This window comes from Vespa velutina, chromosome 24 (assembly GCF_912470025.1).
Source record: "Vespa velutina chromosome 24, iVesVel2.1, whole genome shotgun sequence".
In the NCBI taxonomy this organism is placed as follows: Eukaryota; Metazoa; Arthropoda; class Insecta; order Hymenoptera; family Vespidae; genus Vespa; species Vespa velutina.
This window is the reverse complement of record NC_062211.1, coordinates 183,620-203,126: the sequence shown is the minus strand read 5'-3', so window position 1 is coordinate 203,126 and position 19,507 is coordinate 183,620. Positions and strand designations below refer to the sequence as shown.

The 19,507-nt window shown below is 37.7% G+C and overlaps 3 protein-coding genes across 20 annotated transcripts; 1 reads left to right on the top strand and 2 right to left on the bottom strand.

Annotated features, from left to right (window-relative positions):
• Positions 1 to 27: 27 nt before the first annotated feature.
• On the bottom strand, positions 28 to 2,638 carry LOC124957187 (tRNA:m(4)X modification enzyme TRM13 homolog). Of its 3 annotated transcripts, none has more exons than XM_047514027.1 (7): positions 2,413 to 2,638; positions 1,604 to 2,115; positions 1,306 to 1,502; positions 1,052 to 1,237; positions 741 to 980; positions 429 to 675; positions 28 to 303 (listed from the first exon to the last, which is right to left on the bottom strand). In XM_047514027.1, the coding sequence occupies exons 2-7, from the start codon at positions 1,786 to 1,788 to the stop codon at positions 117 to 119; spliced, it is 1,242 nt and encodes a 413-aa protein (XP_047369983.1). In that variant the 5' UTR covers positions 1,789 to 2,115; positions 2,413 to 2,638; the 3' UTR covers positions 28 to 116. The 3 variants fall into 3 exon arrangements, with proteins under 3 accessions (XP_047369983.1, XP_047369985.1, XP_047369986.1); XM_047514029.1 differs by having other exon boundaries at positions 1,604 to 1,803; XM_047514030.1 differs by lacking the exon at positions 741 to 980.
• A 179-nt stretch (positions 2,639 to 2,817) lies between these two features.
• On the bottom strand, positions 2,818 to 14,360 carry LOC124957188 (divergent protein kinase domain 1C). Its single transcript, XM_047514031.1, has 6 exons — positions 14,199 to 14,360; positions 6,227 to 6,637; positions 4,951 to 5,111; positions 4,254 to 4,589; positions 3,238 to 3,589; positions 2,818 to 3,144 (listed from the first exon to the last, which is right to left on the bottom strand). Exons 2-6 carry the CDS (start codon positions 6,374 to 6,376, stop codon positions 2,914 to 2,916), a joined length of 1,230 nt encoding a protein of 409 aa, XP_047369987.1. The 5' UTR covers positions 6,377 to 6,637; positions 14,199 to 14,360; the 3' UTR covers positions 2,818 to 2,913.
• LOC124957183 (glycogen-binding subunit 76A) lies at positions 5,918 to 19,147 on the top strand. Of its 16 annotated transcripts, XM_047514013.1 has the most exons (3): positions 9,454 to 10,510; positions 10,580 to 10,698; positions 14,238 to 19,147. In XM_047514013.1, the coding sequence occupies exon 3, from the start codon at positions 14,400 to 14,402 to the stop codon at positions 16,839 to 16,841; it is 2,442 nt and encodes an 813-aa protein (XP_047369969.1). In that variant the 5' UTR covers positions 9,454 to 10,510; positions 10,580 to 10,698; positions 14,238 to 14,399; the 3' UTR covers positions 16,842 to 19,147. The 16 variants fall into 16 exon arrangements, with proteins under 16 accessions (XP_047369978.1, XP_047369966.1, XP_047369971.1 ...); XM_047514022.1 differs by lacking the exons at positions 9,454 to 10,510; positions 10,580 to 10,698 and adding an exon at positions 5,918 to 6,070; XM_047514010.1 differs by lacking the exons at positions 9,454 to 10,510; positions 10,580 to 10,698 and adding an exon at positions 7,757 to 8,069.
• The last annotated feature ends 360 nt before the right edge of the window (positions 19,148 to 19,507 follow it).

The window sequence follows — 19,507 nt, the reverse complement described above, 5'->3', positions numbered from 1 at the left end:
AATTTATTGTTTGAATAGATAATAAAATAGATTTTCATTATTTTTATTAATTAATACATAATACATAGAATCTTTCTTAGAATAAGAATTATTTTTAATAATTATAATTATTTAATCTATGTAACAGAATATTTCGCAACAATACACATGTTTTCCAACGAAATATCCGACGAAATGTAACGAAATAAAGAACCTTCAAAACCAATGTTTCTTAAATATTCTAAACGTCCCCAATTCAATAATGTTTTAACTTTATTACCAATTAATTCTCGTTCTATAGAACGCACGTTTTGTTTGCTGAATCTACAATAAATAATTAAAGAAATAAGTTAAAAGAAAATTTGTAGGAGAGAGAGAGAGAGAGAGAGAGAGAGAGAGAGAGAGAGAGAGAGAGAGAGAGAGAGAGAGAGAAAACATGTCAAGCATACCTTATTTTTTTATTTTCATCTTTTAATTCAGTATCAGTTTTTAAATTAAACCCACAAGTCGCCCAACTAGCTATGCTACATAAAATTGGAAATTCTTTTGGAAGAAATTTACATTGTTCTAAATATTCTTTACCAATATAGGATTTATATTCGCATTTATGATGACAGCAGAAAGCTATGACTAATCCATAATTACTGCCACTAGATTTATTATCTATTGCTCGTATCAAACATCGTATAGCAAGATCTAAAAAGTTAAAAATTATGTTAATGTTGAAGATATAAAATATATTAATATATATTAATCAGTACCTGTTGCAGTACCACATAGATGTTTTGCAATCCCAACTTTATTAAGAAAATTTTGAATTTCTGCAATGTTACTAAGTTGTAAATCTGCTATATCAGCACGTATCCGTCTTACATAAATATTATGTTGCTCTTTTTTAAGCTTATTATCATTTTTGTGTCTATGACTAGAACGATCCACTAACAATATACAAGAGTCTTGTTTTTCTTTTGCCATTTGTGCCAACCAATAAGTTAAATTACCTATAGATAAAATTATGTTTATTCTTTCTATTATTGATTCTATTTTAAAAAATACACATTTTATATTATACCTTTTCCAGCTCCAAACTCAATGTAGCAAGTATTATTTTTGACAAGTTCAGCTTTTTCTAAATGTGCCAGCAATGACGAATTTTGCGTCAAGTGTTTTTTAGCATATTTACCACAAGATGAAATAGTTAATGCATCTTTTAATATATCATGGTGTAATATTGCTTTGGAAATTTCTGGTAGCTTTTCTATAAAGAAATTAAGTTTTATAATGTAATATTACATTCGATATACAACACATTTATAAATTATATACCATAAGCTTCATCAATTCTTTTTATTATCGCATCTACAACGGAAAAATCGAGTTGTGACAGAGGAAGAAGACGTGGTATTTCTTCAGTTTCTTCATCTAAATTAACATTTTGGACAATATATGTTGGTCGAGCGTCCAACATCTTTCGGGCATTGCATATTGTCAAATGTTTAGATAATTTTGACTCATAACATGTACTGAAAGTATAAACTATAAGTTTTTACATCTAAGAGAACTTTTATATAGAAATAAATTATTTCACATCATTGTCGATGACATTACAACAATGGAAACGTACTGAGTAGGATCAAGAGGACATTTTATCCTTTTGTTACTTTTTTCAGTATTTTCTAGATCGTTAGAATTCAATGAATCCTGTTGATGTTCTCCACAAAATTTGTTACCTCTTTTAACGGTCATATGACAATATCGATTTTTACGTTTCACAAAGTACATACAGCATTTCGATGGCTCTTCATCCATGATAATTGATTTAACCTTTTATATATATTTTTTTTTCCAAAATATTCAATAATTGTCGTACAGTAGGTTATACTATATAGGTTATGACAGTGAAGTAAATATAACTTATTATTACGATTCTTTACAATAAGAGATATTTATATCGGAATAAAATCAGATTGGAATAATATCGTCATCGTATTTAGATGACCTTAATATTTCTTATTTATTTTTTATAAAAAACGAAAAAAGAATTAGAAATCATTGGTACGATGTTCAATTACTTGTGTTCAGTTTAAATGATTTAAAATTTGACGCCAATAATGATGTTCTATCGTAGCGCCATCTCTAGCGGGAGAAATTAATGGTTATTTAAAGTAGGGAAAAAAGATGGAAGGATCGTTGCGTTTCGTACTATTGTAAAGAATAAATAATATTGATTTAAGTCTATTTTTTTTTTTTAAGCTCAATGAAACTCGCATGGAGTCCATACTCGAGGTGGTATTAATAAGAAAACAGAATTTTTTTTTCGAGAAACAGGTATTTAATTATTTCAAGAAAAATATAGAGGAAGAAAACGTTCTTAATCAAACGTTTTGAACGTATGAACGGTTCTTCGAATAATGTTCACCAAAAACAACTTACGATCTTATCTATCGCCAATCACAATCATTTTGAATTAGTGCCGTTTCGAGAGTTGTAGATTTCTTTGAAAGATTGTTTACTTTCGTATAGCAAACGTATTACAGCTACATCTCCTCGTTAAAGTTAATACATATTGTTAATCTTTCTACGTGCCGAAGTCTATTTACTTCATACCTATCAAGGTATATCCTGAAAAAGGATTTTACATTTGAATATGCCAAATATAAAAGGCGATTAGCTACGTGATAAGCTATATTCGTATGTATCTATATTCGGTAATTCGGTAGATATATTCGATAGGTATGTATGTTCCAAATGGCAAATCGTGGGCCGATATTTGTTCTTTGCTAAAACGACTCGTTGTCATATTATATAATATAATATTATCAACAATTTTTCTATTAGAAAAGAAATTGCGAAAGTAATGTGCATGTTCTTTTTTTTTTTTTTTTTTTTTTTTTTTTTCAAAGAGACACCCTTTCCAACTTCACAAATCCAAGTTCATAAAGATGCGGAAACTTCTTGTTCCATATCGCTCAACGTATTATACAATCGTGTTTTTAAATTGTTCGGTACATATGCTCGTGGCAAATGGGTAACATCACCGGCTGGATTGGCGCACTGTCGCAAAAGGACAGCAAGCGAACTAGTGGTATGTTCTGACATCAATAAACCAGGTAGAATGATAGTTCCTGATAAGGTCCAGCCAAGAAAGATTTTCTCGCATATAATCTAGAAGAAATGTAACACAGGTAATAAATGTCCAAATTCAAATATCCATCGGTTCGATAGATTTACCGAAAAATATCAAAATAGTATGATTACCTGTAGGTTATTATTAACGACCGGCGATTCACATCGTTCGTTTTTCGAACATAACGATCTACAATCGAAAAAATCACAATCCTCGTGTCTCTTACAGGTCTTCCCATCCGCGGTGATACGTCCGATAATGCTTTTAGGAAAGACCGCGTCCAAGTCAAGAAATTTAAGTTTTTGCCCGCCGAGAGGCAAACCAAAATGGTTTATTTTGACGTCGCAGAGATGAAATGGTTCCGGAAAATTCGTCTCAAGTTCCTCTAGCAGATCCATAATCATGACGGCGAGCTTCAATCTCTTTGCCCATTCTGGCTTCGAGTCGGAGAGTGCCAATGCCGTCGTTGGTGTTTCTATAGGTCTGACGTTAGCGATCTAACCTCAGTCTCGCGTCTTTTAATGTCTAAACGATCAGAAAAATGTCATTAATGCCATCCGAAATTGATATGATAATTCGTGATTATGTACACATGAGTGTACGTGGTAGGTGTACATACGAGAAGACACTGAATGTTTGTTGTTTCGAAAATCGTCCTACCGAATTACCATGTCACTTTGGCCGGTATCAATGACGCGGTCTGATCGTAAACGACACAACGTTTTTCTATAAATCATCATATTATTGTCTAGTCTACGGATATACATTTTCAACTTTCACTCAAGCATATCATATTACTTTGTACTTTGGTCACAAATCTTGGATCTGCATTTTATAATGCAATGTCAATGAATATTGCAGTAAAGAGCGAGACAAAAAAAAAGAAAAGTAATGGTTTATCATGTTAACGGTACGAAATTTCACATTGATTAATCCGACGATGTACGCGTCAAGTTTGTACGTGATAAGTTTTCACATGCGTCATATTTCGTGTTCTGGTACTAACGGTGCGCGATTGATCCTAAAGAATCTCTACGTATACAATGTATTAGAAAATTATTTCAAACTCATAAGATATATCGTCCAACATTTCTTTTTTAACTTAGCTAGATTAACTCTTTAGATTATTCTCATTAATAAATCCTACCTGACGTATTCAACAGCATAGAAAGTCCCGCAAGTGCCTATCAGTTGTGGGAAAACGTCACGATCTTCGAATAAAATAGTTATGAGATATTCGTTTTCCTGTAAAAGTGGCCAAACGTTTTCCATCTCGAGATGACGCCTTTTGGTGTCAACCTCGATTTTATGGGTACGCAAACGAGCAAGTCTTTGCATCTGTTGCGTCGATACCGTGTAATTTAACTTATTTACTGTCAGATCCTTGATCATAGTTCCGAAATCTTCTTCTGTGGGGAAATGCTTCACATCGAATGCGTCGACCCAGAAAAGAGACTCGTACTCTTCCGTGTTAGATTTCGTTCTGCAAATGATTATTATGTAGAAAAATACAGAAGAATATTTTTTAGAATAACGTGTTTACATATCATGTACGTGTCCAATGAGAAGCAATAAATAAGGAAGTATAATGGATATGCTAACGGCAAAGCTATTATTAATTTAATTGTTATATTATTGTATTGTGCGATCTACGATATTTCTATATAATATGTACGAACATTTAACATGACACAAAAAAAAAAGAAACAAAAAGAAAAACAAAAAATGCAAAGATGAAAATGAAAAGAAAAAAAGAAAAAAATTAAACTCTCCGCGCGTACTATATTGCTTCTCGCTCAACTCATACACATTGAGCGTTATACATATCGAGCGTTGCGATCAACCTGTAAGCTTTAAATACAAGTCTAGTCGCTTCCCAGTGAGCAGAAAATACTGCTTCCTTGCCGGTATGCAAAGTTTCACAGGCCAAAGAATGTATACCCTTCTCCGTGCAAAGTGGTTCGCACAAAATACCCATCGCCGTGCCATCGTTGTGATTTCTGCACTGTAAATCATACTGACATTTTCCCTTTTCTATTTTCTTTTCTTTTTTTTTTTTCCGTGCATCACGTAAACCTTATTACGCAAGACTCTTCCTCTTTAATATCATATCGTAGCATTTAATTAATTCGTAACTAGCACGATTGCAATGCATATGAATTATGACGTCGTCGCGACAAAATGATAGAAAAAAATAAAAAGAAAAAAACATTGTCGAAATTTATTTGATATAAATAAATGTGGATATTCAACGATTTCGTCGTTATTAATTTTACTAATTCGATTTAAATGTTTCATCGTTGACGCGTTGAAGATATACCATATGTACTTATTTGCAATCTATCGACAATTTTGTTAAATTAACGAACGGTCTATGAACAATAAATATTTCTAATCGTTTTTCTATCTACGAGACAACGTCTTTGGCATGCGGTTTCAATGTTCCCATGTTGTTACCCGAAGACCTCGAGTCACGTTTCATTTTGTCAACACCGACAAAGTTCAAATGTTTTTTTTTCTTTTTCGTTTTATTTTTTCTTCATTTTTTGTCGAGGATGCGCGTCAGCTCGATCGATTTACAATCATTTCTCATAAATTGAATTGATTGTTATCGTGATTTAAGTCTACCTATAAATTGTAATTCGTATTTTATAAAAGGAATACGTCAGAGTAATAATTAACGTGAAATGAAATAGTAAAACGTTTCGACGACGAATGATTTTGGTGTGTCATTCGTTGGAACGCGCGATACAATTGAAGGTCATTCTCCCTTCATCCCCCATATAAGTTTCGCTTCTGCGAAAGGGAAAATTTGGAAAGAGCGCGTGCGTATCGTTTTGCCCTTCTTCGTCTTTCGCGCATAGTCTGTTCTTTCGATCCGTGTCTGTGCTCTTGCATCCGTTCTCGAAATTCGCGCTAATCCAGATTCTTCTCTATCTACGTGCGCAAAAACACAACGAACAGGTACACACGTATGTACACACATAAGACGAAGGAGACACAAGCACGTACAACTTATTGTCGGATGACAGTTAAGATCAAACGCGTTTCTCATCATCCCATTCTCGTTTTCGAAAGATATATTTTTTCACATATTTCTGGAAAGAGGGAACAACTTACCGCGCTGATAACGTGTCGCCAAGCTTCCAGGTTCGTGCACATAATACCCCAGTGAAAGAGAAGATAGATGACAAACAGGAAAGCCGATACGAGGAGACCACCGAGCATCTTGTAGTGATAAAAGAAACTGGGCAATCGTCGAATATTCATTGTGAATCGTTCCTTTTTCTCTTCCCTTATTATTTATTATTAACAAGAACGAATGAACGACGGTGGTGGTAATTGGTTCGGCGAGACCTTCGTGAGGAAGACACCTAGTTTTTCGCTGTACACGAAGCTTTTCAAGCGCTATCGCCGTCCTCGTTGTCGTCTCTGTCGGCATTTCTCATGTCGAATTCGCGACGTCAATGATCCTTTCCTAACTGCCAGTGGTAGCGCGCGCGTGTTTTCTTGCACGCACGAATTTACCCCCTTCCGTATAATAGAGCGTGGGAGAATTAGAAAAAGAGAGAAAGAGCGAGTGAGCGAAAGAGAGAGAGAGAGAGAGTGAGAGAGAGAGAGAGAGAAAGAGTGAGAAAGGGAGATAGAAAGAGGGAGAGAGAGAGAGAGAGAGAGAGAGAGAGAGAGAACGCTACTCGTGGCAATGCGGCATATTCTGCGACATGAATCCCTCCGTGTCGTACCGCGCAACACGGCGGGATGTACTGTCTAAAGCGCCTCTCGTGGCGTACTGAGGGTACCGATGTCTCCTACCGATTGGCCCGTTCGTTTCAGGTCCGTACATCCCCTATCACGTTACCCCTCTTATTTATCGTTTAATCATAACTCTTTTATAATTTGTGTTTAATTTTCAACGACTTGAGTTTTCTCCGTCGAAATAATTATAACCGATTGAAAGTTATCGTTGATAACGCTTAATCGTATTATAACGAAAATAAAAGCGATTCGTTCGTATCGGTCATGCGACCGATCGACTAGTCGCTCCCCTCGCTCGATATCAGTCGATAAGTGGGAACGCAAATGCGTGACTCCTTAAAACTCTCGATGTTTACCAACTTCCCCGTTCTTCCTTTGTAATAGAATCGTATGTAATCGCATTGGATCGATAAAGTACTTAGCGCGGGAAAATGCGCCGGATTTGAAATCCCGCGCCGCGAATCTCTTTCTCTCTCTTTCTCTTTCTCAAGAGAGGACGCACTTGCGAAGCAACGTCACGCGCAGCTGCGACCTTCGTCGCCCTTGTCCCACCGGTTGTGCCACGAGAGACTCATCTTCATCATTTTCACGACCGACGCACTTTAACGTGGTGCTGCTGCAACGTTTTTCCTATTTCTCTCTCCCTTTCTCTCTCTCCTCTCTCTCTCTCTCTCTCTCTCTCTCTCTCTTTCTTTATCTCTCTCTTTTTCTTTTTACCTTTATGAACGCTTTTTTCTCATTTTTGTTCTCTCTTTCTCTCTCTCTCTCTCTCTTTCCCTCTTTCTCTCTCTCTCTCTCTCTCTCTCTCTCTCTCTCTCTCTCTTTATCTGATACAAACATGCGCGAATGCATATATAATTGATAGAAAAGAAAAATACTAAATTAATCCTCAGAAAAATAAAAGAAAATTTGACAAGATAAAGGAAAAAAAGGATAATCATTCGTGTAAGAATAGTATTAGAAAAGAAAGAGGAAAAGAAAAAAGAGAGGAGTGAGTTACAGTGTGGTGCGGTGCGGTGCGTTTCAGTGCGGTGCGTTTAAGTGCGGTATAGTGGCGCGCGGCATAAACTGCGCCGTGCGTGCGGCGCTGTGCGTAGATAGATAACTTAGTGCGGTGCAGTAATTCGAATTATACTAAACGTCTTCGCGATTCGAATCGTCGAGAGAAAAGGGATATATATTTACGGGCATTGTGGTCTAATAATCGGTGAGTTATACTGTCTCGTATCACTTCGTTGTTTTTACCTTTGACCTTCTCGGGTGACCTTTTCCAATGGATTTCGCCTACTATGTGCTATGCGTCGGGGTGTCAAAGGAATCGATATCTATCTTTTTTCCTTTTTTTATTTTACATTTTTCAACGCACGTTGCTTGCATTCTTCGTAAATAGAAAAAAAAGTCAGTGTGATTAATGAAAGATCGATTTCAATCGATTTTGTTTCTCTCTCTCTCTCTCTCTCTTTCTCTCTCTCTCTCTCTCTCACTCTTTCTCTCTTTCTCTCTTTCTATTATTACTTCGACAATATTCGACTTTCAAATAGTTTGTTTAGGTAGGGTTCGTCGTTGTAGCATTGAATGAAGTAAAATAAAAAGGAAGGACCTTATTTGAAATCGCGCGCGCATTTCAAACTTTCAACTTGTCGCGAATTCTTGACTTTGCGCCATTCATATAGGCTATTTCTGAGTTATTCCAATTATGATCGCAGGTATTCCGCGCAGAAAAGAATACGATCTAATAAAAGTTTATTGGAAATGTTGTGTTCCTCTTGTTCTCCTTTATGAACATTCGGACACTAAAATACATTTTCTCCCTAAAGATATAACGATTGATAATATAGTAGAGATTGTCGAGTATGAAACGTATTAGTGACGTCATACAATTGTCATTTAATTTAATTGTCACTTGATATTTTTTGTGTATTAATATTTCATTCATATCTTTTATCAATCGAAGTCTCTTAGAATACACTTAGAATTTAGTTTAAATCGCTTCTCTGATCAACGTGTCCAATTCTGCGTGTTAACTCGGCAGCTGATATCCATCGAAAAGTATGTGCGGACGGTCATAAAAAAAAAAAAAAAAAAAAAAAAAAAAAAAAAAAAAAAAAAAAAAGAAAGAAAAATAAATGTCGGCTCGTGACAGTGAAGCTTATACGAGATATTCGAGCAGAACAATGACTCGTTAACGTTAATTGTGAATTATGGCCAATCGCCACGAGCACATCCGTACTCGAATAGAGTCGTGTGTCAGTGCTCCTTGCAAACTTCATGCTTTCGTTATCGTTAAGGATAGAGAAGAAGAAAGTAGTGCCGAAATGGAAGAAAATATCTGCGCGACGTGACATTTCGACGTTCGACGTCAAGAAAGTGTCCGATCCATTTTCTCCCACTCCCTTTTTCTTTTTCTCTATTTTTGGTTCCAGCGTCTTTAAGAAGAACCGCTCATCTCAAGAGATAGACGTCTCCGCAGATTCGCCGACTCCGGCCGAGTGAGTGCAAGCGGTTATCAGTCGCGAGGCTTACGTGCGGTTGCTATGCGATATGGAAGGGGCTCTCGAGTCACCTACTAGTTCGACCAGTCAGAAGTCAGTGTGTGTGAACCGGCCGGTCGCGCTGGCCCCTTCTGCTTTCGTTCGCGGACGTTACGTGCCCCGAAAACCGCAGTACTCGTTTATATTTTTCTTTTTCATTTAGCCGATCTTTTGCGATTTGACTGATCGACTATCTTCCTCACATCAATCCGATCATTGAAAGTTAAATTCATTGCTTTTCGTCTATTTCTGACGGTGGTCCAGACGCAGCATCTTATCATCATTATCTTCCGAGGAATCCGAAATCTTTAAAAGCCTTCACGGCTGCGTCAGGGTTGCATCAGGATTACGTCGGGGTTGTTTGTCCGATCGCACGAAAAAAGAAAAAAAGGAAAAAAAAAAAAAAGAAGAAAAGCACGGAATTGAAAATGAATCGATTACGATCGAGCGAGAAAGCGATAGAATTGTTGTTATCGATTTCGAAGGATTGATCGGACCGTTGCATGCCAACGAACGGTTGACGGCCATACCGGTGTAAATCCTTAACGATCGAGAGCGAAACGTGGCGCGATCCGGATCAAATGACAAATACGAGATGATCTATCGCCAATTTCACTTTTTCTAAATCTTTGCTTTTTCTTTTTTTACTTTCTTCTTCTTTTTTTTTTTTTTTTTACAATTCCCCATTCTGGTAACTCTAATCGTCAGTATATTTTTTTCGCGAAGTTTATCGGTCACTCGAGATCGTCGTGTGGATTGACACATACGGAGATTGCTCCCTCTCGATCGTCGATCGTTAACGAATCTAATATAAACTGGCCGAGCTTATATTTTTGTCGAAACTTGAGAAGAACATTTTTCGGCTATGAAATAGGATCGTCAAATTATAAAAGATTCGAGAACCATTAGATGCGAGAAAAAGATAGCAAAGTAGATCCTTGAATTTGGATCCGATCGATATTATCTAGGAAGAAGGATCAAAAAGAAAGAGAGGAGAAGAAAAAAATAAAATAAAATAAAAAGAAAAATGATTGTCGCGCCAACGATGGAAGAAAATTCAGGGATCTTCGAGTCGGGAAAATTGAGCACCGGTCGATTAAACGGACATAGTATCACGGTAATTCAGCAATACAGAACCTACATACATCTTTTTCTTATTCTTCTTCTTTCTGTTTCTTTGAGGCAGCACTGTGTATGCGATCGTGTTTCTAAATATACACCGATGAAAGTTCGAAGTCTCGGTTGCGGGAAATAGAAAGGTGGAGGAGGGGGTTCAGCGGGGAGGAGGAGGAGAAAGAGAAGGAGGTGCAGTAAAAATGCGTCGCGACATTTTTTTCTGATTGAAAGATTCATTCAAAATAGGAAAATGTACTTTTCGCGTCAAGGTATGCGCACGAATAAATCTTGTTCGGCTTCTCCTTTCTAACTCTTTCCTAACGTGGGCGTCTTTGCGATAGGTTATTCGCTTCTTGATTCCTGACGCGCCCTATGAATGAATATAACGTTTCACCGTGAACCGAAGGTCGTGTCGATGACGATGCACTCGTTCCGCCGACGATAGTGCGTTTTTGCGGGATGCCTTGACACCGAAAACGATCTCTGTCTCGTTTGCTCTTTACCCTCGCTCCGTATCTCTCTCTCTCTCTCTCTCTCTCTCTCTCTCTCTCTCTCTCTTTCTCTCTCTCTTTTTCTCTCTCTCTCTCTCTTTTTCTTTTTTTCTTTCTCTGTTTCTCGCCAAGACATCGTCGGGATTTTGTTTACACTATATTTTCCGCTTTTCCGTCACGTATTTGTAATTTTATTTATATTCCTGTATCTTACTAGTCGTAACGAAGAGTTGTAAATCTCGTCGCTCTTTTCATTCTCCTCCCGTCGACTTCTCGCACTCCGAGCCGAAGAGCGAATCTATTTGCGTCTCAGCGAACAAGAAGGAGTAGGAAAGATCTCGAGACCGTCTCCTACCCTTCGTTCTTCTCTCTTCTTTCTCTTTTTCAGACTGTACACGGCACGGTGCCATTGCATTCGACAGGTGCTCCTCTTCCTCTATCGATCGAAAGGGCAAATCATTTATAGAAAATAACTATATCTAGATGCATACAAATACGTTGCTTAAATATTCACGACTCTCATTTCGGTTTTTTTCCTTTTTGCGTAACGACATTGTCGTTACTGCAACACGCGGGTGAAGAGCATGTCTTGCGCGCTACAATCTTAATTTTTATTGCTATTTAGTTTCTCAACGTTGCATTGAGTGCGAGTTAATTAAAGATGCGGTATAATAATTACTACGCGATTGAATTTCATTTAACGATACTTGACATTGACAATGATCAGGCACGATATTTAAACTCTTTTCGTTGATTCTGATAGGTTTTAAAGTAACTATGAACAGAGGCAAAAGTTTCTCTTTCCAAACAAAATTATTACGTGTTTGTACTTTGTTGTGTTTACTTTGGTATTATATCGAATCCCCATTCATACCACGATAACTTCATTTAAAAAAGCGGAATAGAAAGTCTTTAAAACCGTTGACGTTTGTGAATTTGCGCAGGAGATCTTTCTTCGTCAGCATTACTATTTCCAACGACGAAGAACAATTCGTCGATAAGATTTAAACACAGCATTCACCCTTCAAGTTCCTCTGGTGCATGATTTTATCTTATCCAGCCTCCTCTCCGAGCTCGACTCTTCTTAAATACTTTGCGATGTTTTCTTTCTCTCTTTTTATTTTGCCTTGTAGTAGTGTTTCTCGGTGAAGCGTTAATAGCCCTGATAACCTCACGTATTGTCCGATTGCTTGGGCTAACAATCGCGCGCATTATTAGTAACGTCTCGTGATTCGTTCGCATTCGAATCGCGAGACCGCCTTGCTTTCCGTTCTCGACGGAAAAATCTATCATTTCGTTCGGAATGATAGATAGCCCGCGTGCTCCTGCCTTTCTGCATAATGTTAATTTCGTCAAATTGATGATCGTGCGTGCGTTCGTTTGTATTTAAGCGAGTTTCGGCATATACGCGGAGTTTTTCTCATGCGAATTTCTATTCGCCTTGAATCTTCATTAAGTACTCATGCGTCGAATGAAATGCACGTACACGTTGGCACGTACACGTTGGCTAAGCCAATACTCGTCGAGTTTTTCATGTACTCGCTGGACCAGCATAGCTTTGCATCCCTATGTCGTGTGCGCGTGTGTGTGCGCGTTTGTGTATATATATAAGTACTTGTGTTTACTTAATGAATCAAGGCCAGAGAAATATCGAGAAAGTCACTTTGATATCCGAAAAATGTATAGAGAGATTGTAATGCCTTTCCTGGCTGACGATGAACCGATAATCACAATGAGACGGCGATCTTATTATCGAAGATAAATAAACAAGTTCAAGGTTCATTTGACAATTTCAAATCGATGATATTAATGAAAGAAAAGGAAAATTATAAAGAATGTTAGAGAGATATATAGAGAAATCGATCGACATTTAATCATAAAGTTGCTCCTCGAACGGTCGATAATAACCGACGATGAAAAATCTCTTCGCGCGCGCGCGTGCGCGTTCATGATGACGATAATAAAACAACTAATTATAGTATCTCGAAGGATGCCCGATAATCATGGTTCCATTGTCCGATAAAATAAATAGGTATATTAAATAAGACAATAAAAAGAAATAAGAGAAGTGTCAAAGGAGAACTATCGGACTCGTATAAATATATTTAATCTTTTAGCAATAAAAAATAATAATAACAATAATCAGAAATGAAGTTTAGGTCGAAAGGCCAAGGCAAAGAATTTAGCAGGAACTTTGATTACGATCCCAATGATGTTCTCGATCATACACATACACACGTAGACATTATAAGCGAGTTCAGAAATAACCTCTACCTTGTCGGTGACCGCTACTAAGATAATACGACAGCGTCCGCACACACCGTATCTATCAGTAATAGCCTATGCACCTCAAAACGATTAACGATTGCTTCCCAACTAACCCGGCCCGAAATTCTCTAATATGTAGAAATAAATCTTTTATTTTTTCCTATAAGAGGAACGAAAGGGAAAAAGAAATATGAATGGTCGGTCCTGAGGGTAATGGTAACAGTGACATTTGTTTCACCATTTAATTGTAATGAATAGACGACGATCATCAAGAGTCGAGATTGTTTCATAGAGATTATATATTATATATTATATCTTATATATTATATTATATATATTTTACGTAATATTTTGTTTACAACATTGCACGATGGTTTACCGATAAGTCGCAGTACGAAATACGAGAGAGGGAAAGAGTAGATTTTCTATTCGCATTAGATGTCGGTTAAAGTCCTGTCCGATTAGAAAAATCAAACATGCTGATCGCAAATCGATGTAATGAGATTTTTATAATGATGAAAAATTGCAAATATTTTGTTTGAGTAAAATTCCGTTTACTTGAAAACAAATCGTTGGTATTTAAGGCAGGCCAGACGACGTACTTGTTGAAAGTACGAATCACGTGTCCAGTATGTAGGCGTACTTGACTACGAGCCAGTCGTATTTATACCGCTCCACTTTTCTCGCGGTCGATGTATACATGTATTAAAAAGATTCCGCCTCTCTCTCTCTCTCTCTCTCTCTCTCTCTCTCTCTCGCATGCGCGCGCTCTAAAGCTTTGCTTCGCTTTGCTTTCTCGAAAAGAAGATCGAAAAAATGAAAGAAAGAAAATCATGTGTGCGAGCGTGATCGAGATACGATACTCGATGAGGCTTACGTAGGATGAATTGTATAGCAAAATCGAAGCTGTTATTTTTAGAGCTTACTTACATTTTAGGTTGCTTTTGACGGGATAATTTCAAATTTCAGATCAATACGGGGAATCGCGAACCAAAGGAATTGGACAGTCCGAGTTCGAGTTCGAGTTCGGATTTTCGGCTGGACTCGGACGCGAGCTCGGTAACAGGCTCATCCTCGAATCTCGATAGGAGATTATCGTCGGACGGTAAGACGGAGAAGACGGTATCGAAGATGAGCAGCACAAACTCAGCCGGTACCGAATATGGACGAGGACGAGGACACGGTCACACCGATAATTCATGCGGCTTGGTGGGTTCTCTCTTTTCCGGTGGTTGTCGCGGACGAGCGGAAGCCTTTGCTCGGCGTCTTCATCGACGGCTTACATCATTGGGTAACGCGGATGATTCTTCGCACGGTATCTCGCCGACTACGACGTCAACGTCCTCATCAGCAGAAGCGGCGGTGGCGGCGGCGGCGGCGGCAGCAGTGATTACCAAGCCGATAACGCGCGAGGTTGCCTCGTGGTTACATGCACCCTCCGAAACAGCCGCTGGTAATCCCATAGATTGTATTTTTCGGCATCAATCGCGAAACAGTCCGGAAACGGAACTTTATTGCGACTTCGAAGATGATCTAGATTTCGAACACGAGCCAGGCTCACCAGCCGAAGAAGTCACACCGGCGGAATTAGCCGATTTGTTGGTAAATACTGAAATTCTTAAGACGAATCATCACGAAACTTGTCATTGTTCACCGAACGGTCCGAGGCTAGGAATCGATCAGGAGTCCGAATCGGAATGCGTTTTCGCTTCGCCGGCAAGTGGAACCTCACCGGCGAGCGAGGCTTCCGAGATTTACTTTGATCCAGAATCGTCAGACGCAGAAAAGATTAAGAACGAGGTCTACTTTGATCCTATTACAAGTTCCGAGAGCGAGTCAACTTCAAACGTCTGTAACAATTTGGATGATGTCTCGGTGAAAGAAAAGCCACCGTTGTTGGTAGATAGATCGTCTATATATCGAGAGGATTCGTCGGACTCGAGTCTATCCGTGAGTAAGTACAAACCGTTGCCCTTGGAGAGGTTTCGCCTCGATACTCGTCAGAATAGACCCACTAAAGAGGAATGCAGTTCAGAAGATTCGTTGAACGATAGAAGCTCTCGCGAGACCACTTCACCGAGTCACGAATCTCTTTGGAGCACTTTCGACGACGATAGCACCGTTTCCCTTCGCGACGAGACTACCAGGCCCGGCAACAATTATCTACCAACGTGCAAACATCTTCCAAAGTCGCATTCGGACTCAGAGATACTGGACAACATAGGTACAATAACTTTAGCCCCGAGTACCTTATCAAGAACGATCGAGAAAAACGAGGAGGAAGGATACGACATTATTGATTTTCTCAGTTTTCGGGAAGAACTTACTCAAGATCCGATCAAAGAACAAGACTCCTCTTCTTGCGATTTTACTGACGACAAGCTCATTGGAAATGTTACTACGGAGGAGGCGGAAACGATTAGCGACGATAGTCCTACGGATGCAAACGGCCAAATAGACACAGATCTGGAAGAATCAGCTATCAACGATGGGGACCTCTCCGTTTATGTTAGTACATTGAATATAGCCGATCAACTCGTAGTAGAATGTCCCACGGGAAGAAGACTGACGGAAAAATTGAATAAACCTGTAATGAACGAAGTGACTTTGCAAATCGAGAATGAAACAGTATTAAATGCGAAGAGCGATGAGAAAATATCTCTATTCTTGTTGGACCTGGACAAAGAGAAGTCTAACAGAGATCGGAGTGGTTCAATAAATAGAAACAAGTGGGGGGACGAGCGAGTTGCCTCGAAAGAAGCTAAAGAAGAAAACGAAGATGTGGAGGATGACGAAGAAGAGGGAGAGGGGAGGGAGTCAATGGAAGAAGGAAGACCGCGGAGGCTTAGACGATGTTCCTCGTTGAAGACTGGTAAGACACCACCGGGAACACCCGGAAGAAAAAAGATCGTTAGATTTGCTGATGTTTTGGGCTTGGATCTTGCGGATGTAAGAACCTTCCTTGACGAAATACCAAAGATACCAAATTCGGCATATAGCGATTTGATATACGACGACAGCTTCCAAAAAGAAAGCAGTCCGGCGAATCTTGGCCTTTCTACGAGCTGGCACCAACGATATTCTCCCGCGTCCACATCAAGAGTCGTTGATAGGACATTAGTACCGCTCTTTCAACAACCCGGTGGACTTCCAAATTTCCTCGATTTCGTTCGAGAACGCAAAGTGTGCTTGGAAAATGTTCTTGTCCAGGACCCATTAACTCTCTGCATACAAGGTACGGTGAGAGTTCTCAACATCGACTTTCACAAATCGGTTCACATAAGATACACCCTAAATTCTTGGAAGAATTTCAGCGATCTTCAAGCGAGCTATATATCGAATTCGTGCGACGGCTTCAGCGACAAATTTTCTTTCATTCTCTATTGTCACACTTTGACGATCGGACAGAGACTGGAATTTGCTGTCAGATTTCAATGCAAAGGCACACAATTTTGGGACAACAACGCTGGCACCAATTACTGTTTTCAATGCTTACCGGTCTCTTCCAGCGTCGAATACATCTCGGTAACGGCGAGAGAAAATCAAAGGGACTGGTCACCTGTGTTCTACTGATTTCTACATGCTCGACGACTAAAGATTTTTATCTTTAAACTCATCCGGAAATGATACCCCGACGGCAACACTCAATCTCTCTACCGACGATCGTCAATTATTATTTCCTGCCAATTTCCGAAGAATTCAAAATACTCAATTAATAGTCCAATCGAGTCCGGTCGTGTACCGTATCGTTTAGAAATTCGATTATATGTTCAAGAAGGAAGACTGAGTAACTGACAATGAAAGAACATTGATTTCAATGAACGTAGTCAAGTATATCTACAGGATATTTTTGTGATTAGAGTGATATACGAAAGTACAAGGAAAAAAAGCACGAATACCTTGTCGAGATGTTGGTGTCGTTGTATCCATTTTTATGCTCTCGACTTTTTCTCTATCGTCATCTATATTTTCTTACGCTTACCTACGTAACAGAAGGAATCCATCTTGCTTTGCCGACAAGAAAATCGTCGTGCGATGGAGTTGTATTTAAGTAAATCACTTTCAATATCGTCCCTGGTATTTTCCGAACGCTATGATGCGTGTGCCTATATATGCGTACATGCGTGCTTGTACGATTCGAATGAAGAAATTTTTTAGTCGATGACCAATCTGAAAATTAAAAGCACGTGTGGATATTACATTATCGCGACAATATTATTAACATCGATAAAAATATGTAATGAAAATTATGATCGTTCGTTACCTTAAACACTTCCGGAATTGTCGGTGAATGTTCCATAAAATCGAGATTACATTAGGAATACATTTTTTAACAAACGTACATCGTAGAAATGATGGCACTGATAATGTAAATCCGCTTTGGTAGCGGTTTTCGTTAACAGTATCAGATATATTTTTCTTTCTCCTCATATATTAATTGTACGTAACAATGAATATCTAATTAAATGAATAAACGAGACGCAGAGTAGCGAGTATTAGTCGAGTAACATATTGTTAAATGCAATAATACGGTGGACCGGGGATGTTGTATCAATCTCGTTTACTTTTAAATTTCTCATGACTAATCTCTGTCGTCCAAAGTCATGTAACGCGTAAAAATCGTCCTCTGTACCTACCTACGTGCTTATGGACGTGCCAAACAAACGGCAATTATATATATATATATATATATATATATATATATATATATATATATATATATACATATATAATGCAATATACATTGCAGGCTTTAAAAGAGAACGTTTCGCGAGAATATATATATATGTATCTGTTGGATCAAAGATTAGTACAAAGAGTGTTTTTCGGTAGTCGAGATATATTGTATATGAATATAATAATATATCTAAAATATATATATATGTATATATATATATATATATACATATATACATATATATATTAGATAAACACGAATGAATTCAAAAGAAACAAAATATATGTACACGGGGATAAGAGCTTTCATACTCTTGACTTCAGATGAAAATAATAGAAGGAATAAATATTTGAGATGAAGAAAAAACAAAACAAAAGGAAGAAGAAGAAATAGAAAAAGGAGAATATATAATTTATTACATAATCGTAAATTTTTGTAAATAGAATAGTATCAGCGTTGAGTTTATCGTCGAGTATATCTGTGCACAGTTTACAGAAAATGAAAAAGAAAGAAAAGCAAAAAAGAAAAAAGAAAAAACAAAAAAAAAAAAGAAACAAAAAAGAAAAGGAACAAAAAACAAAATAAAAGAGATGTTTTAGTTGTATATACACTCGAAACGACGTTTAAACGACACCCTGTGATATGCTTTTTCGAAGAGAAGAGCGAATTTATTTCTGTTAATCCTCTCTGAGATAAGAAGACGAGACGAAAAATCGAGCGAAGCTTTCTTATCGTTCTAATAATCGCAACGCTTACCAAACGAACGAACACGAGAAAATTCTCCGTTCGAAAGGAAATATAATAAACGAAAACTCATCGATATGCAATAAATACGATATAACCTGATCGATCAGCAGCGCGTTTTGTTTTACGTGCTTCTTCGATAAAAAGAAAGGATATCACGTCTGAGAGGCTTTTGATAAATATATGTTCGATAATAAAAATATATTAAACGGTGAAACGCATTTAGTTTTGAGAATGTCAATGATTGGACATTTTATCTTAGGTCCGTCCGAAAGAAGATATTTTTTATTTTTATCAGAAGCAACCTAATAATAAAATATGGAATGGCCTTTTACGAAGAATACTATTATCACTATTACTACTATCACTACCTTTATTATTACTAGTACTACTACTACTATTACTATCACCACCACCACAACTACTACTACTACTATTACTACTACTACTACTACTATCATCACCACCACAACTACTACTACAACTGCTACTACTGCTTCTACTACTACTTCTACTACTACTACTACTACTATTATTATTACTACTACTACTACTACTACTACTACTACTACTACTACTACTACTACTACTACTACTACTACTACTACCACTATCACCACAACTACTACTACTATTACTATTACTACTACTATTACTACTGCTACTACTTTTACTACTACTTTTACTACTACTATTACTACTATTATTACTATTATTACTATTACTACTACTACTAATACTGCTACTGTTATTATTACGACTAATAACAACAAGAACAACAACAACAACAGCAACAACAATAATAAGAAAGAAGAAA